At 39.7% G+C, this 16317-nt stretch overlaps 2 protein-coding genes across 2 annotated transcripts; both read right to left on the bottom strand.

The window, feature by feature from the left end:
• Positions 1-99: 99 nt before the first annotated feature.
• Positions 100-3676, bottom strand: pithd1 (PITH (C-terminal proteasome-interacting domain of thioredoxin-like) domain containing 1). The gene is made up of 6 exons (XM_089023445.1): positions 3297-3676; positions 2448-2491; positions 2261-2338; positions 1479-1583; positions 1295-1403; positions 100-443 (listed from the first exon to the last, which is right to left on the bottom strand). The coding sequence occupies exons 1-6, from the start codon at positions 3492-3494 to the stop codon at positions 342-344; spliced, it is 636 nt and encodes a 211-aa protein (XP_088879571.1). The 5' UTR covers positions 3495-3676; the 3' UTR covers positions 100-341.
• Positions 3677-5484: 1808 nt separating this feature from the next.
• Positions 5485-16212, bottom strand: eloa (elongin A). Its single transcript, XM_089023300.1, has 12 exons — positions 16100-16212; positions 14772-14828; positions 14585-14697; positions 12892-13391; positions 11440-11786; positions 10445-10556; positions 9924-10076; positions 9747-9844; positions 8349-8529; positions 7011-7140; positions 6578-6723; positions 5485-6492 (listed from the first exon to the last, which is right to left on the bottom strand). Exons 1-12 carry the CDS (start codon positions 16169-16171, stop codon positions 6431-6433), a joined length of 1971 nt encoding a protein of 656 aa, XP_088879426.1. The 5' UTR covers positions 16172-16212; the 3' UTR covers positions 5485-6430.
• Between the last annotated feature and the right edge of the window lie 105 nt (positions 16213-16317).

The following is a 16317-nucleotide window of genomic DNA, read 5'->3' as shown; positions in this document are numbered from 1 at the left end:
AAAGTGTCAGAAAAGTCACTCAAAAATGCCAATGCTCCGAACTGTAACTATTTAAGGAGCTTTATTGTGAAAGTAAGACAACAACTCCTCACCAGATTGTCAAATGTTATGATTTTATTTGAAGCAGATTACAAATTTCTGTGAATTCAACCTCCAGTGCCAACAGGTGACAGACACGTCAGCGCGTTTTTGAAAGATCATCACATTTTACCCGCTCGCCATCCGCATTGCGCTTGGCGAGCTCGCCAGCAGCAGCATATGGCAACCAATGCGTCATTACCTTGGCTTGATCCGCATCAATGACTAGCTTTTTTTTCCCCTCTTTTTTTCATAGTGAAGCTTCAGGAAATAAAGTTAGTTTGAGGCACGATGCTCTCCACCTTGTGATCGGCGGGATTCGCCGCCGCCTCGTAGTTGCAGATTGTAACTTCGTGTCGGTGAGCCTTCACGGAACAGAAACAGTAGTCAGCAGCATTATTCAATCAGTAAAAATTAAATAAAACATCAGATAAAAGCATTGAAAGACAACCGACGCCATTTTTTGTTTCCTAACTGACACCAGAAAACCGTTTTATAGCATCTAAAATCCCCAAAACACACAGGCTGATATTTTTTAGTCAAATGCAAAACACCAATAAAAATGACTTAAAGTGGTAAAGACCAGAAAATGCACACGATGGCGCCCAAACTCCATGTGAAATGGGCTGATTTGTCTGCTGGGAATTTGTGTCAACTAGTATCAAATAGTAGTCTTGGTGCAACACACAACGATTCACCATCGCGCTATTTATGTGTTTTCTTTCTAATTTCGCAATCAACACGATGTTTTCAGACCAAACAAAGTACCCAAAATGCATCGTGTGTCGCTTTTTCGATCAGGGGCGTTCCTTTAGTGACGTCACGTCAGGAATCGTCACCAACTGGAAAACAAGACTTCCTGAATATTCAGCGCCAGTCTTAAAAAGTAAAATATAGCTAATTGCGGTGGAATCTTTGTAAAATACACTCAGTAGAAGTCATTTGAAGTGATTTTACAAATTATGGACACAACATGTCCGGAGGCGTCGGTTGTCTTTTAAAACACCACAACATTGACGCTGTAGATTGCAAATTTCCCCATTGTGGGACTATGAAAGCCTTTCTGATTCTGATTGGCATTAGCATTAAGATAAACGTCTATTTTCTTTTGACAATTTGGTGGTTTTGAAATGAATTAAATGTATTAATTTAAATGAATTTAAAAGCATTTCTGGAAGGAAAAAAAAATCAAGCTTCTGGTTTGATCAATTCTGACCTCCGAGTATTCTCCCCTGAGGCCAATGTAGTAGATCCGTGTACTCTCTGCACCAAAGTTCTTCGAGATGTGGATGGAGAGGTGTTGGACGTTGGAAAAACGGGCGATCCTGAAAGTCAAAGGTGGAAAAACGGAACGTTCAGCCGCAGAACTCGAGTCGCCCCGTTTAGTGAAGGAAATGTACTTGGTGGGGTACTCCAGCTGAGCGTTGGGGTCTCTGTTGAGTCTGAAAGCTTGCTCTGGTTCTTTGCCGGTGTCATCAAAAGACATCTGAGGGATGTTTTTGTACCTGGGAGGAATAATAATAATTATAATAATATGTTTGTCAAGGACATTTCTCTGCAGAATGAATCTCGAGATATTACACAACAGGTTCAGTAATCTACAATATGCATTAATTAATTTTTTTTAGCACTCTCCGAGAAAAGTTCCGAGAAAGTATCATGAAAAGTTAAAGTATTGGAAAATGCTAAAATATTTGACTGCATTTGAAAATAAAAATACAAAAAATAACAATAAGAATAAAAATAAGAATAGAAATAAAAAATAAAGAATAAATAAATACAAAATAAAAATAAATACAAATACAACTACAACTCAAACTAAAACTAAAAAAATAAAATAAAAAATAAAATAAAAATAAAAATTAAAATTAAAATTAATTAATGCGCCAGCGTTCACTCAATCCGAAATAACTCAAATAGATAGGAAGTTAGCTAGCTAGATAATACATGGCTAGCTACCTACCTAATAGGAAGCTAGTTAGCTAGATAGCTAATAGATAGCAAATAGATAGCTAGCTAGGTAGCCGGCTAGATAGCGAGCTAGGTAGCGAGATAGCTCAAGTGAGTAACATGATGTCAACAGACCAGGAAGGAACATATTATTTTGAATGTTCTCAGCATAGTAAAAATTAATGTATTTTTCTTTCTTAAAAAAAGACAATAAAATATCACATTGACACACAATCGTATCTCTGCCGGATGGGAGTCGTCATCTTCACCGGAGATTATAACCCCTTTCAATTTGACGCTGCCGGTAAACCTGAGAACAAAAAGAAATGAACAACAAAACAAAATGGTGGCTTGCAAAGTGGTGGAATCTGATCTTTTTGGTGATATCATCAAAAAAGGGACAATTGTGGAGTACTTACGGGATATTGAACAGGAGCTCTTCGTCTGCATCACTTTCGACAAACTGAATGGGGGAGAATAAAAATACTGGTTAATATATTGTAAAGAAAATTAAAACTGCATACATTTTCGTGGACCGAATCAGAGAGAGATATAACACATTAAACATTTTATAATCCTGTGCAAAAAAAAACAATTTACATTACATTAATCCCTCATTTTTTTGTGGTCAATGGGGACCAGGACCACCTGTGGAGTTATATAATAATACCCCACGTAAGAAAACAGAAGGGGGTGCTGGGCGGGCCTGAGAAGATGCACAGCCAATCCGCATGGCTGTAAACCATGAGATATTGTGCTGTGTAATTCGGATTTTGTTTTTTATTTTGAACGTTTTTTCTAAAAAAAAAAAAAAAAATCCGTGATGTTTCTTATAAGTGAACCGCGAAGTAGCGAGGGATGACTGTACTGCAGTTTACCGAGTGCTTTACTTGTCTGTATTATACCGCCCCTTGTGGCCAAAGCGAGTACACCAGGAGCACAGTGTCAATGTGATTTGAAGTATCAAATCAATTGTTTCAATTCAATTTAATTTTATTCCAAAATATGGCATTCTTCCAAAGTAATATTCGTAAATGTTTTGGTTCGAAAGACCATCGAAACTGCAAAGTATTTACTGTCAAGTCACGGAAATTCCAAGGAAATAGACAATTTTAAAGTAAACAAGGTTCCCCCAATGACGAGGAATTTAATCATCAAATAGTTTTCGATTAATTACATTTTATGTTCTTACTTCATTAATTCCAATATTGTAGAATATTTTTTAAAAAAACTAAGAACGCTTATTTCACGGAAGCGATGGCGTTTACCTTCTCGCGATCGTTCCGTTGGTCCCACGGCTTGAAAACCAGTTTACCATCGCCGTCCCTGCTCTCGTTCAAGCACTGCAGCTTGTCGGTGTCTATGCGGCGATATAGTCCGTATTCGACGCCCCTCTCGGCGGGTTCGTGTGCGCCCTCGCAGCCGCAGCCGTCATCGTGGTGGTGGTGATGGTGGTGGCCGGACATGGAGGCGACAGATGCGGACGTTTTGCGTCGCAAGCGTCCGTTGAAGACGCACGAAATTGGGGAGCTCGGGAGACCCAGATGCGGAGGAATCAATCCTCCGGGCCGTAAACAAGTTCCCGTTTGAGGTGCGATTCACGCTAACTTCAAAACAACACGAGGATGATGTTTACTTCCGGGTTAATAGTTTCAAAATAAAACTCGTGATATTTCTTACAATTTAAGGAAAATATCACAACCACTGTGCCGCGGCACACTATTGTGCCATGTGAGATCGTCAGGTGTGCCGCGAGAAACTATCCAATGCCCCTTTTAAAAATTTTACAAACATTTATTCATCATTTTCTCCCAATATTATGTAATTGTCCGGAGTCCGTGCTGAAAAGACTGGGAGAGTAATTTAATATTCGTCCGTGTGGCAACACGTCACTGATTGCCTCGTTCCTGCGAGATGGTTCGTGGTGTGCCGCAAAAAAATTCCAATGTAAAAAAACGTGCCCTGTTTCAAAAAAGGTTGACAAACACTGCTTTAAATCAATGACGGACCAAACGTGGTTATTCACTCATCCGGTGTGAATAATAATGATGAATATTATAATTATATATTATATATCATAAGTATATATACATAATACAAAAATAATAAATAATGTGAATACCTCTACTTAAAATAGATAGATTCATAATTGCTCCCTTACTTATAATGCATTTTATTTCATAAGACAAACTGATTGTAATTGTATTTTATTTTTCTCGCATTATTCATGTTACATTTTTAACTCGACTGACTGAAAATATTTTTTTTTACTTGACTTCATATAGATGGTATACATTATAGAAGAATGTTTATTGTTATATTATATAAATACAGTATTCAAATGTGTTGCCTATCCTGATTCCATTGAAATGGATGAATGGATGATTTTTATTTTTTTTTTTATGACTGATTAACTATTCCTTTAATCGTCGTCCTCAACATGGTTAAGTATTCAGATTCGGTAGGCAAAAATAACAAGACCAGAGTGTTGCCAAACGCTGTATTTTCTTAACAGGTTATTATATCTCAACAGTATTTTTTTACAGCAAGACGGCCATTTTCTGTACAGTCAAAGAACACAAAGTACCTACAGACATCAATTTCACTAACAATCCAGTCGGATCAGAAAGCTTGGCTGTGTTCGTAGGTCTTTTGTAGGAGCGCTCATGTGCGCAGTTCATATATGTATATATAGCACAATTTGGGCAAAAAGTCAAATTTAATAAAAAAAAAGACCATAGAACATTTATTAAAATCTAATAAAATTAAAGATTTTCCATCTAGTTCATTTTTGTGTTCCAAAGACGAGCAGGGGCATCTGGTTAACGTCATTAATAGTGTCATAAATACATCTTTTAAAACAAGTTCATGGTGTGTGTTTTCCTCATCTCCTGGTTTGTCACAGTGAAGCAGATAAAAGTGGATATTTACACACGGGGAGGACGCACGCACAGTGGAGAGCAGGAAAGAAGACTTTAAAAAGAGGAGCTAATTGATCCTTTAAGCCCTCACTAAGAAAGTCAAACAGAGCAGTCCGTCAATGCTTTGCTACACTGACTCAAATTAAAAGACACATGTTTTCATTAAAAGGTATACACAACTACAAAAAAACAAATGTCCAATTTCTTCCTTCTGTTTTTAAAAACAATGTTGCTGTATACAAAGCACTAGACATGAATGAGATGTGGGAGGGGTATTCAATTGTGGTTACGAGATAACGTTTGCATGAAATGCTAATACGCAGGTTGAAAATCAGTCCTATGAACAAATTGGACACCAGGGTGAACAAATGGAGCGTACCTTGTACAATTCCTATTGAGGAAAAGGTTTCTTCAGCCGTCGTCTGTACTTCTTTGAAGGTGTCGGACGTTTCGCTTCTTATCCAAGAAGCTTCGTCAGCAAACTAAAATCTGACTGGTAGTTTCGACCCTATACATATATATATATCCCTATTGTCCAGACTAATATGATTGGTCCCTGCTCTCAGGTTGGGGGCAGCAGAGGACTACTCCCTGCGGCTCCACTGATTACTTCTATGTTCCTGACTGATTACTTCTATTGTCCCGCCTGAGTATGAGGTCTACGACTGGCCTGATTGCCCCATTTGTCTTGGTATCACCTGATCAGCATAACTAAGCCTATGTTGCTTGAGCTGTCTGTTGTACGAATGATCCAAATTGAACCTCATATTACTTCTATTGTCCAATTTGCTTTGGTATCACCTCAAATTGGGCAATCAGGCCAGTCGTCAGTCAGGACAATAGAGGCAATCAGTGGAGCCGCAGGGATTAGTCCTCTGCTGCCGCCAACCTGAGAGCAGGGACCAATCATAGCAGAGTCCGGCACAGTAGGGATATATATATAGGGCCGAAATTACCAGTGAGACTTTAGTTTGCTGACGAAGCTTCTTGGATAAGAAGCGAAACGTCCGACACCTTCAAAGAAGTACAGATGACGGCTGAAGAAACCTTTTCATCGATGGACCATTCCTGTACGACTGAGAGCTTACACAGACGAATTCCTATTGAGGGTTTAATGCATTTGCTCACCCAATTGTCCCAAGAATAGTCTTTTTAATAAATCATTTGTGCACGTTTAGCCAAAATCGCTAGCCACAAATTACTATTTGCAGCAAAAAAAAACGTCTTCTTTCGTAACCACAAATCCTATTTGTTCATTATGGTGACAGATAAATATATTTTTTTAACCCCGCACGTCATGTCTGGTGTGATTTTGTGCATTTCCTAAAATAACCTTTTTGTTTCCACGCTTGACTTTTAAATATCTATTTAAAAACAAAAACAAGTTCTATCCAACCCTATTAAACCTAGAAAGGTCACGTTTAGTCGGAAATGTGTTTTTAGGACACTACCTTGGATAAAAGGTTTCGATTAAAAAACAATTATCGGCGGGAGAATCTGTTCTTGAAAGCTTTGATAGTTTTGGCCATCATGGGAGCGATTTCTGAAGATGTTAAAAGTAAGACAGTGAGACATTCAAATCACTCAACAAGGACGATTTTTTAAACAAAAAAAAATGAATCGCTTACTTTTGACTTGTGGCTTTTCCCGGGAAGCTCCTCCTAAGACTCCCGCGTTCAACGCCAACGATCGTGACGATCCGGGAGAAGGGCTGGCGAGAGACGACGACGACTGACTGGACTCACCGGAGTAGTCGATGGTGGCCGGTCTTATTCTGGAAGAAAGTTAGCTATGTTACCAAAAACAAGCCGGCTGCCATTTTCTTGTTAGGAGAACGGGCTCATTCGCAAACGACACATCACTCATTGTGGCAGCTACGTGTGTATCCCGAAAAATAGTTTGTATGCCAAGGTAAAATTGTCATCAATTTAACGTTCGTAAACCGAAAAGTTCGTAAGCCAAGGGGTTCGTAAACCGAGTTATAACTGTATTCATTTTTTCCCTTCGAAAAAAAAAAACATTACAGATAAGACAAACTATTTATAATATCTGGTTACTGACTTGATGGGTGTGGCAGCGGCAGTGGAAGTTGCCGTGGAACCGTTGGTGGTTCCAAACTTTTCTTGTCGGCGACGGACATCGCGAGGAGGCTTCGCGACAGAGTTGACAAATGCCATCTTGACTTGTCGCTCTGCCAGACAAATGAAGACCAACACTTAAAATTCGGACTCAATTTTAACTCATTCACTGCCAGACCATGTGCAAAAATGTGTCCACTCAAGTGCCAGGGTTTTTGTCAGTTTCACTCAAGTTGCCGGACACTTAGAATATTGTGTTTTTAGGACTACGTAAACATTCAATGCAGTGTAACAAACCTTAATCAGAAAAAAAAGGTAATTCCTAAGTTATTTGGGTCTGCAGTTATTTGAGCTTGAAATGGGGGTGCCTGTACAAAATACAATACAATAGATACATATAGAAAAAGTTAATTCCTAAGTTATATGGGTCTGGAGTTATTTGAGCTTGAAATGGGGGTGTCTGTACAAAATACAATACAATAGATACATATAGAAAAAGTTAATTCCTAAGTTATATGGGCCTGGAGTTATTTGAGCTTGAAATGGGGGTGTCTGTACAAAATACAATACAATAGATACATATAGAAAAAGTTAATTCCTAAGTTATATGGGTCTGGAGTTATTTGAGCTTGAAATGGGGGTGTCTGTACAAAATACAATACAATAGATACATATAGAAAAAGTTAATTCCTAAGTTATATGGGCCTGGAGTTATTTGAGCTTGAAATGGGGGTGTCTGTACAAAATACAATACAATAGATACATATAGAAAAAGTTAATTCCTAAGTTATATGGGTCTGGAGTTATTTGAGCTTGAAATGGGGGTGCCTGTACAAAATACAATACAATAGATACATATAGAAAAAGTTAATTCCTAAGTTATATGGGTCTGGAGTTATTTGAGCTTGAAATGGGGGTGACTGTACAAAATACAATACAATCTTCTTTCATTCGAAAAAAAATAATTAATTCCTAAGTTATATGAGTCTGGAGATATTTGAGCTTGAAATGGGGGTGACTGTACAAAATACAATACAATCTTCTTTCATTCGAAAAAAAATAGTTAATTCCTAAATTATATGAGTCTGGAGATATTTGAGCTTGAAATGGGAGGAGCTGTACAAAAGGCAAATGCTGCCCCCTCGTGGAAGGGAAAAAAAAACATTGCCAGAGGTCTGACCAGCGCTTGATCGCAAGAAAAACATAAACCAAAACAAATTTGGGAATGGCACTCCACGTCATTCGGGAATGGCAGTGAATGAGTTAAAAATGTAACATTGAGGCTGGCAACGGCGTGAGAGTAGCGCGTTATGCTTTTTACCTTTGGGCTTATTAGCGTGCGCCATGCTAATATTTTGCGTGAGCCTGCGCAGGCGCGCCTCTCGCTCATCATGCAGTCGCAAGTACATCTCACGCCAGGACTCGTACTCCTGGGGGGTCTCCCGCTTGAAGTCTCGCTGACAGTGGCGCATCCACAGTTCGTTTGAGTCCTCGGTGAACCACTAAGCAAACACACGTAACACCCTGAACGTTAATCATTTTACGTTTACACTGTCAGTCGTCCATTTTCTTTTTCGGAAAATTCTGTCAATTTTCTTCCTCAATGCCGCCTTGCCCCCAAAATGCTGAATATTACCATACAGGAATCACGTCGTTTTGCAGGAAACTTTTTTTGCTATCCATTTGCTATCTATTAGCTAGCTGCCTCGCTGGCTATCTATTTGCTATCTATTCGTACTATGTTGCTTCTATCCATTTGCTATCTATTTGCTATCTATTAGCTAGCTATCTATTTGCTATCCATTTTCTATCTATTTGCTCTCTAGCTAGCTACCTATGCTATCAGCTAGATACCTAGATGTCTATCTATTTGCTATCCATTTGCTATGTATTAGCTAGTTGCCTAGCTGGCTAGCTATTTGCTATCTATTCATACTATGTTGCTTCTATCCATTTGCTATCTATTAGCTAGCTGCCTAGCTGGCTATCCATTTGCTATCTATTTGCTATCTATTCGTACTATGTTGCTTCTATCCATTTGCTATCTATTAGCTAGCTGCCTAGCTGGCTATCCATTTGCTATCGAGCTAGCTACCTAGCTGGGTATCCATTTGCTATCTATTTGCTATCTATTCGTACTATGTTGCTTCTATCCATTTGCTATCTATTAGCTAGCGGCCTAGCTGGCTATCCATTTGCTATCTATTTTCTATCAAGCTAGCTATCTAGCTGGGTATCTATTTGCTATCCATTTGCCCTCTATTTGGTATCTATTTGTACTATGTTGCTTCTATCCATTTGCTATCTATTAGCTAGCTGCCTAGCTGGCTATCCATTTGCTATCTATTTGCTATTGAGAGCTACCTAGCTGGGTATCTATTTGGTATCCATTTGCTATCTATTTGCTCTCTAGCTAGCTACCTATGCTATCTATTAGCTACATACCTAGCTGTCTATCTATTTGCTATCCACTTGTTATCTATTAGCTAGCTGCCTAGCTGGCTACCTATTTGCTATTTAGCTACCTATTCGTATATATCTATATATATATATATATATATCCGTACGTCTAGCTAGCTAAGCAGCTATCCATCCATCTATCTAGCTAGCCAGCTATCCATCCAGATAGCCATCTATCCACCCATCCATTTAGCTATCTAGCTAGCTAGAAATCTAGATAGATAGGACAATAATCTAAATCCATGCAAGTGTGCGAGACCTGATTGCTCTGCTCGATGCGGTACAGCTGCTCTGGAGTGCAGCGCTCCAGGACCGGCCCAAGAATCTCAAAGGGGACACCTCCCACCTCATCAATGGCTAAAAAAAAAAATAGCAATAATACAGTCAGCTTTTTAAATGTATAAAAGGAAATAGAAAATTCAGAGTTTGAACTCACAGTCAATGTTATTCTGCAGCACGCGAATGCACTGCTCGTACAGCGTCATCATCCGCGGTAGGTAGGCGGTCTTGGATCCCGAGTAGACCACCATCTTGGAGTTGAAGCGCTTGCCCGTGAAGCCGGCGTCTTCCTCGTCGTTGAAGACGGGACCTGCCAGGGAAAATCAAGACGGGTGTTGCGTTCCGGTGATACGTTCTGGTTGGGCCTACTGTCGCGGAAAATGATGGCATTTAATTTTGTTTAATTAAATGTTTTTCTTATTTCGGTTTTAGGTGTTTTATGAACTACAGTAAAGTCTCGTTATATCGATATTCAAGGGAGTCCGAAAAAATATCGATATAACCGGGACTATCGATATATCCGACCCTGTTTGCATGTAATTTTCTCCGTGCGTGCATAGAAATAGTATCGATATAACCGGGACTATCGATATATCCGATATCGATATAACGAGACTTTACTGTATTTTGTTGAACTTTCTCTTATTTCTACGTCCACGGAGGACGCCTTTCAATTACCTTTCCGCCTCTGCGGGGACAGCGGTGTGATATCGATGGAGGGAAGCGGTCTGTAATCGGGCTGGATGGCCGGCAGGGGGATTTCGGGAAGGGACAAGACGGGCTCCACCACCTGCTTGGAGACAGCATCACTTTGGCTTGACAGTATCATATTTGTGTTTTAAAATACAGTGATACCTCAGTTTACGAAGCCCTTGGCTTATGAACTTTTCGGTTTACGAACATTACATTTATGAAAATTTTACCTTGGCATACGAACTATTTTTCGTATTTCGTATTTTTTAATGTTTCGCTGCAACATTAAAGAAACAGGCAGACGACAGAGAGAGAGAGAGAATGATAAAATGGATAGAAAACATTGAAATTTGGACTTGTTTTAACCTTGATAGTTCAAAAGCAGAGTGTAGACTGCAGGGTTAAAATATCCCATCAATCAGGCGCCACAAATAAATCGCACAAGCCATCTGTACACTTGCCGCAAAAAGCTATCAACCCAGCTAAACAGAACACAATTGATGAGGAACTAGATAAAATTATCACAGAAAAAGCACCTACAAGGGATTATTCCGCAAGATGGTTAAAGAAGAAGGCTACGTTCCTCATCAAGTGTTTAACGCTAAGGAAACCGGCCACTCCATTCCATCAAGCCATCAACGACCATAACAAAGGTAAATAAAACCATTTTATTATACAGTACAGTTTATTTCTTTCATTATAATACCATACTGCATTTATTGTACATAAAATAAGGTATATTTTGTGTAGTTTTAAGGCTTAGAAAATTAGAAAGTAGAAAATTATGTTTTATGGTGACCTGGGAACGGATTATTCTCATTTTAATGGTTTCCTATGGGAAATTGTTTTTTGGGATACACACTTTTCGTCTTACACACTTTGTCTGGGAACCAATTAAGTTCGTAAGCCAAGATATCACTGTAATAATAAATGTGGAAAAACATCTTGAAAAAAATACTTGGGTCTCATTTCCGTCTTACCCTTTTGCGTTTTTCCGGGACGGTTGAAGAAGAACCCGGGTGAGACCTCTTTGTCCTCTCCAAGCCGTTTGCTTTACTCCCTTTGGAGGATGAAGACGAAGATGAGGAAGCTGCTGGGGGAGCGTCGCGACGAGAGGACGTCGCCTTGGTCGCCGGCGTGACGGACGAGGAGGAGCGAGAAGGGCGAACGTGTGAGGACGAGGACGCCGCTGTGGTCTTTTTCTTCTTTTTAACGGAGGACGTCGGTGCGTCGTAAGTCAGGAAGGACTCGAAGGACATGGTGGGCGTCTCAAAGTCGTCGTTGTCCTCTTCGCTGCCGAGTGAGTCTTTGCGTGTTTGGGGTTGTCCTGTCATGCATGCAAATAAATGTATGAAAAAATGTATTTGGGCCATCTAGTCAATAAAACAAATCAGTTCAAAGTAGAAGTTTACTGTCGAAATTAAACATAAAACAAAGAGTATTACAAACGGTGTAAATAAAAAAGAAATAAATAACATGCTCGCAGTTGAATTATTATTTTTTTTAATTGAAAATATGACGTAGAACGCCATTTGTTCGGGTTTTTTTTCTTGTCGGGGTGCCGATAAAGCGTTCGTCAGACCTCTGGCTATGTTTTGTTTTCACTTCCACAAGCCTTTTGTCCATGTTAGCGCTTTGTTACAGCTTCAACTGTTGCTAAAGCGCTATATAAATCAATTTGTATGCTTTTTGTTGTATTTTGTACAACCGCCCCCATTTCAAGCTCAGATAACTCCAGACCCATATAACTTAGGAATTAACTTTTTTTTCTGATGAAACAAGAGACTTGTGGCAATTTTTTTCCCCTTCCACAAGGGGGCAGCATTTCCTTTTTTTTCATGTTAGCGCTTTGTTACAGCTTCAGCTGTTGTTTAAGGGCTATATAAACCAATATGTAAATAAAGTGACTTTATTATACAGTGCAGTGTATTTCTTTCATTACAATACAATAGCACATTTATTATACATAGAATAAGGTATATTTTGTGTAGTTTTAAGGCTTAGAAAGTAGAAAATTATGTTTTATGTGGACCTGGGAACGGATTATTCTCATTTTAATAGTTTCTTATGGGAAATTATTTTTTGGGATACACACTTTTCGCCTTACACACTCTGTCTAGTACAAAGAACCGGAGACTTGTTTCGAATGGAAGCACAATATGTATTGCATTGTATTTTAGACAGCCACCCTCATTTCAAGCTCATATAACTCCAGACCCAAATTATTTAGGAAATAACTATTTTTTTTTCCCAGAAGAAGAGAGTCTAAGGTTTCTTACGCTGCATTGAATGTTTATGTAGTCCTAAAATTGAATATTGTGTGGGTCCTGGAATTTGAGTGACAATGACAAAAACCCTGGCACTGGAGTGGACACATTTTTGTCTGGCAGTGAATGAGTTAAGAATTTTAGTTACCCAGCCCAAAGTCTCACCTTCATCTCCTCCCTTCCTGGTCTCGTCTCGCTTGCTGCCGTCCGATTTCCTGCCTTGCTTAGTGGGCTTTGCGGCGGGGCTGGATTCCCTTTCCGTGTTGCGCTTTTTCCCGTCGCCGCGGCTTGTGGGCACGTGACGCGACCGTGTTTCGCTGTCTCCGCCGCGATTGGAATGGTCGCCGTGATGGTGGTGGATTTTGGGAGCTTTGCTTTGCTTGCCGTGCTTGTGGGGAAGCGGCGACCGGCGAGGAGGAGGAGGCGGAGTTGGGCTGGGTTCGGGGCTGTCGTACTTGTCCGATTGGTCGCTGCCAGGCTGCGGGGGGGTGTAGTGCTGTCTTTGAGGTGGTGAGGGGGAGTAGTTGCTGCTATAGTTTTGTTGGTCTTCCTCTTCCTCCTCTTCTTCTTCTTCACGGTAGGTCTGCTCCTCTTCTTCGGGGGAGGGTTCGCGTTGACGTCTATGTGATCGCGGCGCCTCTTTTATATGACTGTTGCTGCTTCGACTAGCGATAAAAACAACAGGAGAATTATTATTATTAATACTATTTTAATATTCAACTAGTATGACGGACAACTCAACCAGCAAACAGACAAATATTGAAAGACTTGATAAGGAGGCTGGACAGATAATGGATCTTAATGGTGCATCGTGACTATAAAGTGACCCTGAGAGTTTTGAAAGGCACTTATAAATGAAATACACTATTGTTATTATTATTAGCTATCTAGCTAGCTAGCTTTCTATCTATTTGAGTGACTTCCGGGTTGAGCGAACCATGGCGCGAATGGCTGCCATTGCTCACACACTGTAAAACTTATCCTGTGACTATAAAGCGACCTTGAGAGTTTTGAAAGGCACTTATAAATGAAATATACTATTGTTATTATTATTAGCTATCTAGCTAGCTAGCTTTCTATCTATTTGAGTGACTTCCGGGTTGAGCGAACCATGGCGCGAATGGCTGCCATTGCTCACACACTGTAAAACTTATCCTGTGACTATAAAGCGACCTTGAGAGTTTTGAAAGGCACTTATAAATGAAATATACTATTGTTATTATTATTAGCTATCTAGCTAGCTAGCTTTCTATCTATTTGAGTGACTTCCTGGTTGAGCGAACCTTGGCGCGAATGGCTGCCATTGCTCACGCACTGTAAAACTTATCCTGTGACTATAAAGCGACCTTGAGAGTTTTGAAAGGCACTTATAAATGAAATATACTATTGTTATTATTATTAGCTATCTAGCTAGCGAGCTTTCTATCTATTTGAGTGACTTCCGGGTTGAGCGAACCATGGCGCGAATGGCTGCCATTGCTCACACACTGTAAAACTTATCCTGTGACTACAAAGCGACCTTGAGAGTTTTGAAAGGCACTTATAAATGAAATATACCATTGTAATAATTATTAGCTATCTATCACTCTCAAGTGACCTTGAGAGTTTTGAAAGGTGATTAAAAATGAAATATATTATTATTATTGATCTTTCCAAGTCTCATAATTCCAAAACAAGGTTGAAGTGGTGTTCCACAAGGCTCTTTCAAAGTCACCTGTCTTTTTTTGATTTTCATGCTACTTGAAAGCATAGATGTGTTCAAAGTTAACGTAACGATGCAAAAAAAAAAATCCGGACAACAACAAAATATTCATAATAGTGTTGTCTCATGTCAAGCGACATGGAGGAAGGAGCGTACCTGTCAGCCGACTGGGGAACCAATTTTTTCCACTTGGCTACAAGTTTTCTTGCCATCTCTGCAGCTACTTCATGTTTCCGAAAAGAGTTCACCGTCTTTCCCACTCCAGTTTCCTAGAGAATACAAGTTGTTTGAAATCGAAATTGACATGAAGATACAAAGACAAACAAACGAAGAACAAGCTCACCACCAGGATGTCGACGGTCATCGGCAGTTCGCCGAGTCTTTTGAGTGTCTTGAGGAGCTAAAACAAACGACGCAAAAGAACATCACAACTGATAGATTTGCAATTGACAGCCTCAAGTTCCTGGACTACAATAAACACTGCAAATAACGGCTACCTGAAATACACACAGATAATAAAATTATGTTTTCGGGATAGCAATCTAGACAAATAAAAAATGGATTGCGACAAAAGTAAAACTCATGCCCCTTTTTTCGTTTCGTTTACTGCTAGGAAATGTGAAAATTTTGGCAAATGGGACAAATTTCTGCTTTAACAAAGGGAACGCACTCACGTTTCTTTTTTTGTTTGTTTTTATAAGGTTCGGGGACAAACATAACCAGCCCAAACTGAAGTCGACATTCCGAGTTTCGGGTGGTTTAAACCCGGAATGGCGTTGTTTTAAATGTCAGCGAGTGTTAGCAGGTCGGCTAGCGGCGACAATGGCCCACAATTATCCACACTGGTCCCGACATAGTATCAAACGATTCGTGCAGGGTTTTTCGGGAAAAGGCGATGTGTGCAAAGCGAATAAACTGTCTGCTCGATACAGTTGCGTTTTTTTATTTAAACGGGCAAAGTTTAAAAACATATTTCATGTGCCGTGACGTCTTAAATGATGCGTTCTCAGACCGTCGGAAATTAAGCCAGCGTATCAGTCAGATGAACAAAAGCACTTCCGTGTGTGTGATTGTTGACAAATAGGTTCTGTATTATTCAAATGTACAGTACACATAAGAGAAAATGTATATTATTATGCACTCATATGTCCTCCCAAAAGTGACGTGAGATATAGCATAGTAATAAACACATCAAACAGGAAGACTAATGAACATTTGTAACAGTGGTGTTACAATACAAATAAGCTAAACAACTTATTTACCATGCGTTTGTTATTTGACATTTCGAACATCCCCCAGTTCGCATACGGTATGCAGCTATATGGCCAATTTGAGTACGAACATATTTCAAAAAAATAATACTAGACAAAAGGCTCTTATTTCCAGACATGGTCAGGTATTCAAATCTAGCGTGTTGTGTCCAATTAATAGAAAGCTAAGAATCGAAGATGAATTAACTAAGATGGCAACTACCAAACTCAAATAATGTGTGCCTTCTTCCCAAAAAATATTAGGATCCCGATGTTTATGAAGGCATCCTTTCAGACCGTTTACGGGTCCTGCCAAGGCCTACGGTTCGTTCTGGATTCTGGTGACAAACAGCCTCAGAATGGAAAATCAACCCCGTGAAATACTTTGCCCAAACCTTCGCTCACACCGCCCAAGTGTTACCTTTCGCGGCTCAGGGCTCTCCACGAGCCGGGACTGAAGTCTGTCCACTGTTTCCAGAAGCTCATCCGCCATGTTATCTGGTGGCAAATGCGCGCCCCGGAAGCGGCTTCGTCTCAGTACCAGTGGGGTAGCAAAGTTTCCGCTTTCCCAACGCAGCGTTCGAAACACAAATTCTGTATATTTTAAATTTTTAAAATAAATTATAAATGAACAAAAAC

Source organism: Hippocampus bargibanti, linkage group LG20 (genome assembly GCF_051943395.1).
Source record: "Hippocampus bargibanti isolate YZ-2025 linkage group LG20, ASM5194339v1, whole genome shotgun sequence".
Lineage (NCBI taxonomy): Eukaryota > Metazoa > Chordata > Actinopteri > Syngnathiformes > Syngnathidae > Hippocampus > Hippocampus bargibanti.
This window is presented reverse-complemented; position numbering and strand designations above follow the sequence as displayed.